Raw genomic sequence first — 14926 nt, forward strand, 5'->3', positions numbered from 1 at the left:
TTGCAATCTTCGCTCATTTCAGGTTACATTTTTTTTATTTGGAACCTAGATAAAGGATGATTCTCAACGCGCCAAAATCTGTCCAGAAAACCCGAAAAATATATGCGTGCATTGTTTGCAAGTTTGCAATCTCCACGCAGAGTTGTCGTTCCGTGCTCTCACTGATCTCCACTTTGATCCAGCTATGCTGGTTCTAGTCAAAGCTCTGCGCGGAGGTTGGCAAGTTTTGTGTTCGAATATTGAAATAAACATGAACATGCATTTCAATATCAATTTTGACGAAGATCGGATAAACCTGTGTACAAACGGAGGGTAAACTTCTAAAACGAGATATTTTTTTATGAATAAAGTGTCAAAACTATCCTTGAAGAATGTGGCATAACTCGAAGGTCATAAATCTAAATATCCTGGAGTGATTTTAGATTAATCAAGCTCCATAGTTTCGATAGCACTGTATATCATGGAGCAATATAAGATTTATCGAATGCCATAACTCTGTAGATCTTTGTAGAAATATAAGATTAATAAAGGGCCTTAACTCTCGAGTTTCTGTGACACATTTCAAATCAAGGGCCATAATACGGCAGATCCAGAAGTAATTTTATATAAATCCAGTGGCATAATACTGCAGATCCTGGAGAAATTTCTGGTGAATTGAGTGCTATAACATTGCCGATTCTATAGCCTTTTTAGATTAATCAAGGGACATACCATACGCATTTTTAGAGGAATCGTGTGCCATAGCTATACTGATCATATAGTAATTTTAATGAATAAAGGGCCGTAACAATACATATCCTGAAACAACTTTAGACGATTCAAGTGTCATAAGCCTTCAGGTCCTTGTAAAGTTTAAATAACGCAAGAGCCTCAACTCGGTAAATCCTGACGGAATCTAAAATGAATCAAGGATGATAAAACACTTCAGATCCTGGAGGAAATTTAAGATGAATCAAGTGCAATAAGACTGCAGATCCACTGGCAATTTAAGATAAAATGAGGGTTATAACTCTGCATATACTTGTGCAATTTTAGATTCATAAAGGGCCAGTACTCTGCATCCCAGGGTAAATTTATAGAAATCAAGGGCCATACCACTGCAGATTCTGAAGCAATATTAAATTAATCAAGGGTCTTAAAGTTTCATATCCTGGAGGAATTTTGTCTATCATGGACCATGATTTATGTAAATATTTCTCTGCCCACTCATGCTCACGAATTTAGGTTAAGATTGAACTGAAACAGTGAAAGTGGCTACAAGGCAAATACAATATTTTGAAAAGACTAATACCAAACAAGTCTGGTGGCTATTAGGCCGAGTGTCAAACTTGGTCAACATAATATTATTTCATGTATTCTTATGAAGTTTGGCAAAGTTCATATTATGCTGTTGTATGGATAGTAAGTAAACCAAAATATTCTGCAATCAAAGATAGGGAGAGGGGAATAAACTAAATCGAAACAAAACATTCCAATTTTGTAATTTTATTTTGCACAGGGGTGAAAACAGAACAACAGATCAAACGCTTAAAATAAATGATAAACAGTCCTTATATGCTCAACAAAATGTTCTAAAGATGTTCCAAATACAAATAAGCTGTTAATAGTTGCCCCGCCTTAATAAACATCTTGACTTTACTTGACTTTAAACTATATTTTTATTTTACCTAGAACAGACATAGCAGATGACAATACCCCGCAATTTCTTACTTAAAGCAGATACAAAACTTGAGATGCAGTATAATAAAAATTGTTGAATGGTACTTCAAATTGATCAAATACAGACACAATCTTCACTTTGTTTAATTGAATCAATTGCCTAAGTTCTACTGCACATAATTGTGCAAAAAACACAAAACAAGATGGCCTAAAGGGCCTAGTTCACTCACCTGAGATATGCACAAACTAACCTTAACTCTTTCAGTGCGGGAACCGAATTTTGAAGGCCTGTGCAAACAGTTTGGATCCAGATGAGACGCCACAGAACGTGGCGTCTCATCAGGATCCAAACTGTTTGCTATTCTGATAGTATTCTTTGAAAAAATCGAAGAAAATGCTAATTTTAGAAATTCAGCAGACAACATTTTAGCAGACGACAAATTTCCCAGCATGCAAAGGGTTAAATGAATGTGTAGATTTTGCCAAAGATTACCTGGAGTCACTATTGCCTATAGAGCTGTCATTAATTAAAATTCGTTTTTTTTTGCCAACAATTAAGTATTTGCCCAACACTTGATCATTGCAAGAGAAATGTAGATATGAAATATTTAAAGCTCAATAATGATTGGCCTTAAAACTTCCAGAAAATACTATATATATTATTTGTTTTGTGTGCTGTATTTATCCTTGCATATCAGGTTAACCAGTACTAAGAGCACAAGCTTATGCCAGTAACTGACAACAGATCTAAAAGAATCAGAGGGAGGGAGAACATTGCCACATAAAGGAATTCATGCCCAATTCCCGTACAAGTTATGTGGCCAGACGGGGATTCAAACCTGCAGTCATTGTATTTTTAGTCCAGCGCCCTACCCACTGAGCTGACCAGCCTTCATTGCCCACACTGCACAATCCATTAAATCTGATCAGCTCTGTGAATACCATTATATGCTCATGTTGTCCTACTCGTAATTACTGTGAATCATAAATATACATTCAGCCTTAATGTGAACACACTATATAAATATATATCTTGTGATTTTATACATTGAAGGGCTGTATGGAATTTGCAGGCACTATTAAAAGTATTAGAAAAATTCCATAAATCATAATTACTCTCCCTAAAACCAAATAACTATTATTCAAGTAATCATAATTATTCTCCATCATTCCAAATGACTATTATTCAAGTAATCATAATTATTCTCCATCATTCCAAATGACTATTAGTCAAGTAATCATAATTATTCTCCCTCATTCCAAATGGCTATTATTCAAGTAATCATAATTATTCTCCCTCATTCCAAATGGCTATTATTCAAGTAATCATAATTATTCTCCCTCATTCATAATTATTCTCCTTAATTCCAAATGACTATTATTCAAGTAATCATATTTATTCTCCATCATTCCAAATGACTATTAGTCAAGTAATCATAATTATTCTCCCTCATTCCAAATGGCTATTATTCAAGTAATCATAATTATTCTCCCTCATTCCAATGACTATGAGTCAAGTAATCATAATTATTCTCCCTCATTCCAAATGACTATTATTCAAGTTATTATAATTATTCTCCCTCATTCCAAATGACAATCATTAAAGTAATCATTATTATTCTCCCTCATTACAAATGACTATTATTCAAGTAATCATAACTATTCTCCTTCCTTCCAATTGACTACTATCCAAGTGATCATAATTATTCTCCCTCATTCCAAATGACTATTATTCAAGTAATCATAATTATTCTCCCTCATTCCAAATGACTATTATTCAAGTAATCATAACTATTCTCCTTCCTTCCAAATGACTACTATCCAAGTAATCATAATTATTTTCCCTCATCCCAAATGATTTTTATTCAAATAATCATAATTATTCTCCCTCATTCCAAAAATAACTATTATTCAAGTAATCATACTTATTCTCCCTCATTAAAAATGGCTATTTACTGTGTCAAATTTTTGATAAGGAAGTTTAACAGCTGTGTTAAGTAAGGTCAATTAATTTAACTAATTATTGAACGTATATGTTTAGTAACAATACATGTGTTGGCTTAGAAAAGTAGGTGAAGGTTTACCTTGACCCGATGTTTATTACGTTAATTGTGGTGAGTACCTTAATATTGATGCGAACCTCAATTGAGTATAGTAATTATGTTGTGGCATAGTAAGACGCTTTCAAGTCTGTTTACTTGGTAGAACCAGTCAATGGTATGTTACCGGTATTAGAGATCCTTTGATATTACCCAGATAGGAATCCAACTAAAAATCCATGGCGTTATGAATATGGTGTCCGCCTTGCAACCAGAGGTCACAGGTTCGATCCCCACTGGCACTGTTGGAACTTTCTTTAGATCTCTCCCATAGACACCAAGTACTGGTTCTAGTCCCAGGAAAAAGACTCGAGAGCGTTTCAAATAAGCCTTTGGCTTTCTATGCAATCGATCTAAAATAAATAGGTTTTAGTTAGACTACAAATCTTCCCATTGCACGACTGACACCATATCCATGACATCAATATGACCTTACACAATGTTTACATGGGATGGTATTGCACTGGCTGAAATAATCGACAACTTGTAAACATTGGCCTTCTGTGACAAGTTATTAGTCTGCTAACAAGACAACTTTTGACTTTAATATGTAATTATGACCAACTTTTTTATAAGAAAAGACATAAACAAAAATAAGCACTTACAGTACCAGCATAGTAAATCTAACAATTTGTACAAAATCAATAGACTTATAACCATGTGTATAATTATTTTTAAATTCCAAATGAATAACATTGACTACTTTGCATAAAACAATATTATTTTTACTGTTTTTTTCCACAAATTATTAAGAGACTATTCTTTTGTTTTTATGTACATGTTGATGCTTAAAATAATACAAGAATGCAAAATATCTTCACATATGTGTGCATTTCTCCTTAAATTGACTTGATATGAAATTCTTTATACACACATTTATTAAATTAGAGGTAGATATAGCAAAAACAAGTTAACATTGATTGTTCACAAAAAAATGTTGACATTGAGTGTTCACAATCAAATTTGACATTGAGTGTTCACAAAAAAATGTTGGCATTTAGTGTTCACAAAAAAATGTTGACATTGAGTGTTCACAAAAAAATGTTGACATTGAGTGTTAAAAAATAAATAAATTGACATTGAGTGTTCCCCCCCAAAAATTGACATCGAGTGTTCACACAAAAATCGTGCACATAATTATGACACCTAACTTAAAGGGACTTGTCCACTACTTTGAAATATGACAAATCTCCAACAAGTTGTCATATACATTTATTCAAAGCAGAATGTATACATTAGATTCGAACAAGCAAAATAATACTCATGAATGGTAAAAATGTAAAAAAAAATTGTCTATGGATTATCTTCCATAAAAGCATACAACATTATACACCCTTTGTGATGGTATTAAAGCATACAACATTATACACCCTTTGTGATGGTATTAAAGCATACAACATTATACACCCTTTGTGATGGTTATCGCCTACATTTTATCTTCCATAAAAGCATACAACATTATACACCCTTTGTGATGGTTATCGCCTACATTTTATCTTCCATAAAAGCATACAACATTATACACCCTTTGTGATGGTTATCGCCTACATTTTATCTTCCATAAAAGCATACAACATTATACACCCTTTGTGATGGTTATCGCCTACATTTTATCTTCCATAAAAGCATACAACATTATACACCCTTTGTGATGGTTATCGCCTACATTTTATCTTCCATAAAAGCATACAACATTATACACCCTTTGTGATGGTTATCGCCTACATTTTATCTTCCATAAAAGCATACAACATTATACACCCTTTGTGATGGTTATCGCCTACATTTTATCTTCCATAAAAGCATACAACATTATACACCCTTTGTGATGGTTATCGCCTACATTTTGGAAAACATGTGTACCATAAGTAACATAAGATATAAAAACATTTGCTGTGAATTTCTTAAGTCTTAGAAGCCCAGCATTTTAAATACGGCTTCCAAAGATCCTGTGTCTATACACGGACTCTAGATTAGTCAACATACGCTCCGTGGTTTATATTAATGCAAAGAAAAATGGTTTTGGTCCTTATATTATCATTATTTAAGATTATTCCAGATAATGCAATTATATTGATAAGCACAATAAATGACCTTTTTATTAAATGAGATAATCAATGAAAAAGTAATGAAAATGCTTTAATTGAATACTGAATATGAATCAAAGGGAAATATCTCCAGCATAGCAATATGTTCCAATATCTCACCTCCTACAAAAATGACCTAATCCTATTGGCTAAGAATGGTCACATGCCCATGGTGTATTTTCTATACAACCCAAGTGATTTCCATACATCCGGAGTAATAGGGTAGTCGGTTAAGATATAATTGTATGGTATGAAATTACTGAGGGTGTATATCCCATACACCATCAGTTACGAACAGTGTAACTAATAATATTAGCAAAGCTTCAGAACTGTGAAGTACAAAATCTTTTTTCACAATTGTTTTGGGTTTAAACTGTCATGAAAACTTTTTAAAATAATTTAATGTTCAAATATCTTTAAATTGACAATACATTAAAAAAATCGTACAAACTGGCAACTACAGGCACAAATCTTAAATTTATATTATTGTAATTGCCATTCAATGAGTATTAACATAATATAAATATTGAAAAAAGGTATTGGCAAATTTTGAGAGAATATAAATATGTATATATTTTATACTTAAGATATGTCAGTATTGGTCCATTTTCAATATAGACTTTGATGTCAGTTTTTTAGAGCATCTTATATAATATCAGAAGGAAGCTATTTTTCATTAATAGGTCTAGAATGTTTAACCCTTTCCACCATAAGCAGCAAAGTTAAAATGGCTATGTGCAAACAGCATAAAACCAAAACAGACTGCGAGTAAATTGCAGGCTATGTGCAAACAGCATAAAACCAAAACGGACTGCGAGTAACTTGCAGTCTGTTCAGGTTTTATGCTGTTTGCTACTCATCATTATCTTAGGGTTGGAAATGAAGCCTTTCAAACTTTAATATATAAAGAAAAGACTTGAATTTAATATAATTTTCGAAAGGACTTCAAATGTTTCAAAATGCATTTATAAAGGGTAAAGGGTTAACATACAGACTGTGATGGTTTATCTGGAGAGAAATTTAAGATTAAAGAAGTAAAATTACAGATAATTGCTTTCCTACAATATACTTGGCATCCTGGCATCAAAATGATCTGGTATAGACATTTGGTACTGGCCTTCATTAGGATAGAATGACACAAATGTAAAAGAGGGCCATAGGCCCTACTCCGCTAGCCTGCCATCCAAAGGAACTTTATAATTCTCAGAGATTCACAATCTACTTTTAAAGAAAACTACCCAAACACCTGGCAGCCATGTTTTTCAACAAACCACACTTGTAATAAAACTACCCAAAAACCTGACAGCCAATCTTTTCAACAAACCACACTTTTAATAAAACTACCCAAACACCTGGCAGCCATGTTTTTCAACAAACCACATTTGTAATCGGCCCTGACACAATCACAACACAATTATCTTTTTAATGTTCTGAGCAAGTTAATGACTAGTGTGTCAGATATGTGAAAACTAGAGTGTTCAAATGGTTTAACAATAGCCACATAAAACACTCCCTACCACGTTGTGGCCATGCTTTTTAATTGACACAAACCATATTCACTGGATTTGCTCCTTGAAAAATATTGCGGAACACAATACTCAACAACATTTAAAAAGAAATAATGTCACATAAGAATCTTAGGAAAAGATAATATAACACAACAAGAGGACTAAAAATCCAAGACAAACAGCAATCAGTCCGCAAAGCATATAACGCAGTGTCTTATTTCTTTAAAGACAATTATTTAAATACATGTCCACCAAACTGGCAAACATAAAAAAATCTGCACCGCCGGGTAAAAAATATTGCAATAAAAAAACAGTAGAGCAAAACTATCTGAAGTACTCAGTCACACTATGCACATACGTAAATATCCCAACATAACAAAAATGAGCACAAAAAATCCTTTTTTGATTTTAGCACATGTCAAAAAACATGATTGCAAGAGACAACTGATTGATTGCACAAAAAAAACAACAACAAATGAGCCGCGTTCTGGGAAAACAGTCATGTCTATATTGGATACAGTTGTGTCTCTATTGGATACAGTCGTGTCTATATTGGATACAGTCGTGTCTATATTGGATACAGTCGTGTCTATATTGGATACAAAATAATTTGTGACAACAGATCCAACCGGATCCAACCAGACCCTAACCCTTTACGGCAAACCTTAGTCGCATCCAATATTACAAAAAAAAACTGACCCATTCTAGACTCTATGTGGGAAAACATAGCTCAAGGCATGTGCCTCAAGTGACTTCCTTTAAAAGAAAAATCCATTAAAGCAGAAAGTGTATTCCTAGATTAGCCTGTGGGAATTGCACATGCTTAACTCAGATGACACTTTATGCACTTGCATTAACCCTTTCCCACTCAGAAGCAAAGAGAAAATGGCTTTTGCAAACAGCATAAAACCAGAAAAGCCTGGGAGTAACTCGCAGTCTGTTCAGGTTTTATGCTGTTTGCTGCTCAACAGTATCTAAGGGTTGGAAATGACCCCTTTAAAACTTGAATCTAGTAAGAAAGGTCTTTAATTAAATGTAACTTTCAAAGGGAGTACAAATGCCTCAAAATATGTATCTAAGTGGGAAAGGGTTAACCCTTAAAGCGCTGGAGCTGAATTTTAAAGGCCTTTGCAAACAGTTTGGATCCAGATGAGACGCCACAGAACGTGGCGTCTCATCAGGATCCAAACTGTTTGCTATTCTGATAGTATTCTTTGAAAAAAATCGAAGAAAATGCTAATTTTAGAAATTCTGCAGACGACATTTTAGCAGACGACAAATTTCCCAGCATGCAAAGGGTTAAAAGAAAAAATCCATAAAGCAGTAAGCATCTTCCTAGATTAGCCTGTGCGGTTTGCACAGGCTTAACAGGGATGACACTGTATGCACATGCATAAAGCCCCCTTTACACAGAGCGAGACTCAAATCTTACAAGACACTCCTTATAACATCAATATCTAACAAGCCTTTACTAATAACAGATATAAAATGGACTGTAAGTTAAAAACAAGTGTTACAATATGCATATAACCTTCTCTGCAGGTATCATTTGGAACATACAAACCAATACAAGCCAACAAACACTCCTTAAAACGATAACATCCTTATATGCAAACCGATAATATGTTTTAATTATAAATACCAACATTTACAACACTGCAATCTTAAAAACCTATCAACATTCCGACAATACAAAACATACCTCAATACTATAACACTTGGCTCATTATTTGTGTTCAAGATAATTCTGACTTGCGAATTGCATTTTTAGCATCTATCGAAAATACAAAGACCTAAAAAGTAACTTAATAAAGAATGCTATTGCATGTTTTTTCTAAAGGAAATTGTTACCCTAAAGGTACAAGACAAATGATGCATAAAGACATATCCTTTAAACCACGCCATTAATATTAATTGATCACAAGGACCAACCATACAATCAAAAGAAAAATATTTTTGGATAAAATCAAAATATGGAAGGTTCTTTTTGAATCATGGTTATAGAGATCGCGTTAAATCACGTCATAGAAAAGTTCCCACATGATGCAGTCATTACAGTAAAAAGTTTCCACACAGTCAACATCGTTTTGCTGATAACAATGAGACAAAAACAGATTAATATTGTAATTAATCAGAAATCAATACGTTCTTATAAAATATTTCCTCTTTTATGTATTGTTCCTATAGTGTTCCTGGGTAACACAAAATTGTTTATTTATGAGTATTTTCGATACTACATCGTCTGTTGACTTTTTTTCAAAAGAAAATAACCTCCCCTGCAATGAAAGTTTAAAGGCGTTTATAGTAACCAAATCTTGAAATTGGAATAGCCAATCAGAAAACACGGCTCAAGAAGAACATATTTTCAAGATGGAGGTTTGACACTATCAAGACAATTGATTATTTATCATTATTACAGACAATAAACATTTGAAAAAAGCAACACAAATAAAGACCAAAGGTTAATAATTATGTTTATAATGATTCATAGTCATATATCTATCAAATAATTGTGATGTAACATTTTTATGAAAATTAACCATGACTCAAAATTGATATAGCATACTACATCAATATACATACATGGAATTGCAGTACACAGATATTGCAAATTATGAAACAACATTCATCTAATAATATGAGATGAAAAACAGAAAGAAAATCCATGTAAGATTGAAACAGATTCATATGTACGAAAAATTATTAAGGTTTTAAACCATTTTTCTGATACAAGTATATGAGGCGTGCTCTGTACAAAGGGGTTTAATGCATGTGCGTGAAGTGTCGTCCCAGATAAGCCTGTGCAGTCCGCACAGGCTTATAAGAGACGACACTTTCCGCCTTAACTGGATTTTTGCTAAGAAGAGACTTTCTGCAAACGAAAATTACCATAAAAGCGGAAAGTGTTGTCCCTGGTTAGCCTGTGTGGATTGCACAGACCAATCTGGGACAACACTTTACGCACGTGCATTAAGCCCCCTTTTCACAGAGCGCGGCTCATATATATATACATTTATATATTGTCACCAGGTCAATGTAATTGTTTCTATAAAAAAATCATTATTATGCAAATATTGTTCAGCTTTCAAGACATCAAGCTGTCCAGAAGTAAAGCCCCAGTTCTGATCATGAAAATGAGAGCCATTTTAATGACAAGGCAAGACGGTAACGTACAGCAACAATATTTAATTCTTTGGCACAAATGCTTGGCTAGAATGTCAAACACATGACCTGTCTAGACATTCAAAATCTGATCTATATATATATATGTACATAGCTAAACATCAAAAAGTTATTAATATAAAACATATGCAATTTATACACTTCGCTCTAAAACCACTCAGGCAAAATAGCAAGCAAGCACTTTTTTACCAAAATATTAGACGACATGTAAGGTCAATGTCCAACAAAATAGCCCAGAGCAAGAGCTACCGAAAATGCATGCCAGGCGGGCATCTGTTAATTTCATTTTCGTACCTAAAATTCCACACTGTTTTAGCTAATGATTTTATCAGCAATTGTTTGATAATACTTGTGGATGTGCGTTAAGGGAATTCACTAATTCCCTTATAGTCTGGTGCACAATGATACTATATGTTTAATGTTTATACCACATGCATACCGTTTTCTGTTTCGTTGACCTTTAGAATATTTATTTTCCGAAACACACTATTTTTCTTGAAAAGAAGCAGGTATGCTTTTAACCGGCTAAAAAATGTTTGGCTTTCAAGAATTCATCTGGTAGACAAGTGGATCACCATAAATTTCGGAACTTTGTTGGACACAGAAGGTTCACCTTGTGTTTAAATAATAACAAAGTTGCAAAGTTTCAATTCAATTGAAACTCTCCAAATTAAGAGAAATTCTTTATCAGACTTTTGTAACCTATACAAAATTGTAAATACCAAAAATAAACTTATATATCATCAATAAACATGGTAAATGAACTTCTTTGAAGAAATAAATGCTTTAAAAAAAGATTCCATTAGGCCTTATACATGAAAACTTGATAAGATCCTACACAATGGAACTTAAATGATGAAAATGTTTAATACTGAACACATGTTGTATATGAAACTAATCGCTAAAAAGTACCATTTTCATAATGCTTAAAGCTAGAGTGGCTTAATTGGCTTTCTATCAAAAATATCATCTAAATGATCTTTGCTCTGTGAAAACAGGGTTTAAAGCATGTGCGTAAAGTGTCATTCCAGATTAGCCTGTGCAGTCCACACAGGCTAATCAGGGACGACACTTACTGCTTTTATGATATTTTCTGTTTAAATAATGTCTCTTCTTAGCAAAAATCTAGTTTAGGCGGAAAGTGTCGTCCCTGAAAAAGCCTGTGCGGACTGCACAGGCTTATCTAGGACGACACTTTACGCACATGCATTATGCCCAGTTTTCTCAGAACACAATTCAAATGATCATGTTTATTGCACATCTCTGGAGGTCTCTCTGTATTCGTTCACGATTTCTTCATCCTGGTTATGATACGTCTCAATCTTGCAGAATGGTTTTGGATCCAGATCCACCACAGTCACCGAGAACCGTACCCTTTGGCCGCCATCTAGGGTCACACATGGTCCAACCTCCTTTTCATTGCAGCTGAAACATGTACATTAACCCTTTAGTGCTCAGATACAAATGTTGACTTGTGTGTGGTCCCTCAGAAAATCGAATTCAATTAAAAGAACTCTCTTTATAGATTCCAGTTTTAAAGGCTTCATTTCAAACCCTAAGATACTGATGAGCAGCAAACAGCATAAAACCTGAACAGCGTGCAAATTAATCGCAGAGCTGTTCTTGTTTTATGCTATTTGAATATAGCCATTTTCAATCTGCATCTGAGTGGTTAAGAGTGAAGCAACTGCAAATGAATATGTAAATATATCGAAAAAAGATATGTGCTAATAGAACGCAGATGCATTAAGAGTCCACTTTTGTTTTGTAATGTGACTTTTGACCTCTTAATGACCTTTACCTTAAGAGGTAGGGAGACAGTTAGTATACAAACCAACACATTTATGATAGTTTATATTTGTGCCACATGATTTTAACATCAACAATATAATTCGCCCCCTTGGTGCAAAAAGGTATCTTGTGACATTGAAATTAGACAGCAAATGATACCTTTTTGCACCAGTTGGGCAATATATGGCAAACCTATGACTGAAACAGGAATTTTTAAGCTGTTTTATGACCAAATTTTATCCTTCAGTCTGACCTTTACCTTTAAGGTAGAGAGAGTGGTGTCACACACACCTGTGCCTTTTGATGGTTTACATTTGTACCAGGATATTTTAGCATCCATCAATATAGGGCAACATAATGGCGGAGACAGGAATTTTCAATATGTTTCACAGCCAAATTTGACCTTTGATCTCTGTGACACTTGACATGTCATCTTATGATGGTTTACATTTATGTCAAGTTATTTTTAAATATAACCCAATTGGTGCAAAAAGGTACCATGTAACATCGAAATACCAAGGCACATGGTACGTTTTTGCACCAATTGGGCAATATATTAATATATGGCACTTTTATAAATGGGGCAGTAATTTTTTATATACAGTGCACAGCATATTTTCCGACAGACATCTGAACACTTGCACAGTGTGACAGCTATATTCCGCAATTCTAAGAAGTGGGGCATACAAATGTTGGATTCTCCCACAAAGTGGTTTTGTCAATAGAATGGAATGCAGCAGAATATACAGGATACCACAAATGAGATGCCCACAGGTATTTAAGCAAATCTGACCACAAGTTATTGAACGAGTGGAGAGATTTAATTGATATTGAGCCATTCGAACAAGGAAGGTGCTGTTGTAAATCCAAAAGCTTTCTCTATTGCTTGTAATAATTATTATTCCTGAAACACCCTTTTCATCATGTCAACAATGAAACTTTCTGCAAACAGTAAATCAACATCAACAAGCATATCCCCGCCAATTTCAAAATTTTGTGACAGAAGGAATAACGGACGGACAACGCCAATTCTTTATCCCTCCGCCTTTTGCGGTGTAAAAAAAAGGGCGAAATACAAAATGTCATTTTAACCACTGCTCTAATTATCTGACTTTTGGCGCTTCAAGCTCACCTTGCCGGTACTTTCTGCAGAGCGACCATGATTGAGCAGTCCTGTACTGTTTTGGAAACGAAAAACTGCTTCACCTGAAAATATCCACAATAAGTTGCGCAGGGCTTTCAATAGATTTTGAAAACTGGAAGTCAAATGACCCCGTGCTTGAAAATTATTTTGTTTATGCATACTAGTTAAAAGTTATGTTAATGTTCCATAGTTTACATTTTAGTAAAAAAACTATGAGCTTTGACACAATTTGTATTATATAAAAGTATATTATTAATTAAGCTTTCCGGTTACATTTGCATCAAAATGATGCAAGGTGGATAATTTACAGGAGTCCAAAGTGAGAAAATTTCTTAATGCCTGCATCAACAAGAGATGAGTTTGTCAGAAACACAATGCCCCCTATAGCTCCGCTTTAAAATAAAATTTCAATATATCATTTGGCAGGTTTAGAAATTATCTCCGTTTTAAAGCTTATTACTTCCCTTGGATTGTATTTTTTGACTTTTGACCTTGAAGGATGACCTTGACCTTTCACCACTCAAAATGTGCAGCTTCATGAGATACGCATGCACGCCATATATCAAGTTGCTATATTCAATATTGCAAAAGTTATGGCCAATGTAAAAGTTTTCGGACGGACGCACAGACTGACAGACGGACTGACGGACAGTTCAACTGCTTCATGCCACCCTACCGGGGGCATAAAAAGTAGAATTCTCTTTCAATTGAAATACCTAAAATATTATTTTATTGATGGAATGCGGATCTAGTGAATAGTAATTACTAGATGTGTCATTATAATTTTACACATTTTTTTAAGTTATACGTTAATCTGAAAGAGTGTAGAACATCAAGGACGCAGATGTTAAAATGTTCAAAGTTTTGAGACATATCTCTCTTTCTCAACAGCTTTGCTATGTTGTCTAAAACCTGTAGAACCTATTATAACTTCCTGCTGATTTTGAACAGAGATAAATTTACCAAGATCTATCAGACATATGGGCATTAGAAGGTTAAGCACAGTTATAATTAACCAATGGTTAACCTTTAGAGCATCTGAAGCCAGGGCCTGGTTGGTCAACACTCTAACGGCCAGTTAAAATAATAGCCTGTTAAATTCAGACCCAAATAAAATTCATATTAAAAGCAATCTAATTATCAAGCATATGCAAATTATTCTAGCAAAACTTGTTTACAATTAACACAAATATTAAGGGCGTTAAATGAAACAGCTTTAAGCTTAAATGGCCATTCAAATTTTGAGCAAACAGGTCCAGTGCTATTTCCATTGAGTGAGCTACACTTGAGCAGTATTAAAAGTGCACCTTGTTGACTGGGTTTTCTTGTTCAATGATCAGATCGCAACCATCCTGTGACATCGCGGCAAGCCAGTCTCCCTGGTCATACGGCCCATCCAAGTTAGACGTGATACTGGAAAGCAAAGAGACAACAGGTGTGTTAATTGTACCTCAC

The 14926-nt window shown here is 34.2% G+C and overlaps 1 protein-coding gene across 1 annotated transcript in view; it reads right to left on the bottom strand.

The window, feature by feature from the left end:
• Nucleotides 1-11642: 11642 nt before the first annotated feature.
• Nucleotides 11643-14926, bottom strand: part of LOC127832562 (inositol-pentakisphosphate 2-kinase-like) — a 50565-nt gene continuing 47281 nt past the window's right edge. Inside the window, exons 12-14 of the mRNA XM_052358086.1 lie at nucleotides 14779-14884; nucleotides 13460-13533; nucleotides 11643-11961 (exon numbers count right to left, since the gene is read on the bottom strand). Of these exons, the coding sequence (XP_052214046.1) occupies nucleotides 11787-11961; nucleotides 13460-13533; nucleotides 14779-14884 (355 nt within the window). The 3' untranslated portion in view covers nucleotides 11643-11786. The remainder of the gene's footprint in view (nucleotides 11962-13459; nucleotides 13534-14778; nucleotides 14885-14926) is intronic.

Source organism: Dreissena polymorpha, chromosome 5 (genome assembly GCF_020536995.1).
Source record: "Dreissena polymorpha isolate Duluth1 chromosome 5, UMN_Dpol_1.0, whole genome shotgun sequence".
NCBI lineage: Eukaryota > Metazoa > Mollusca > Bivalvia > Myida > Dreissenidae > Dreissena > Dreissena polymorpha.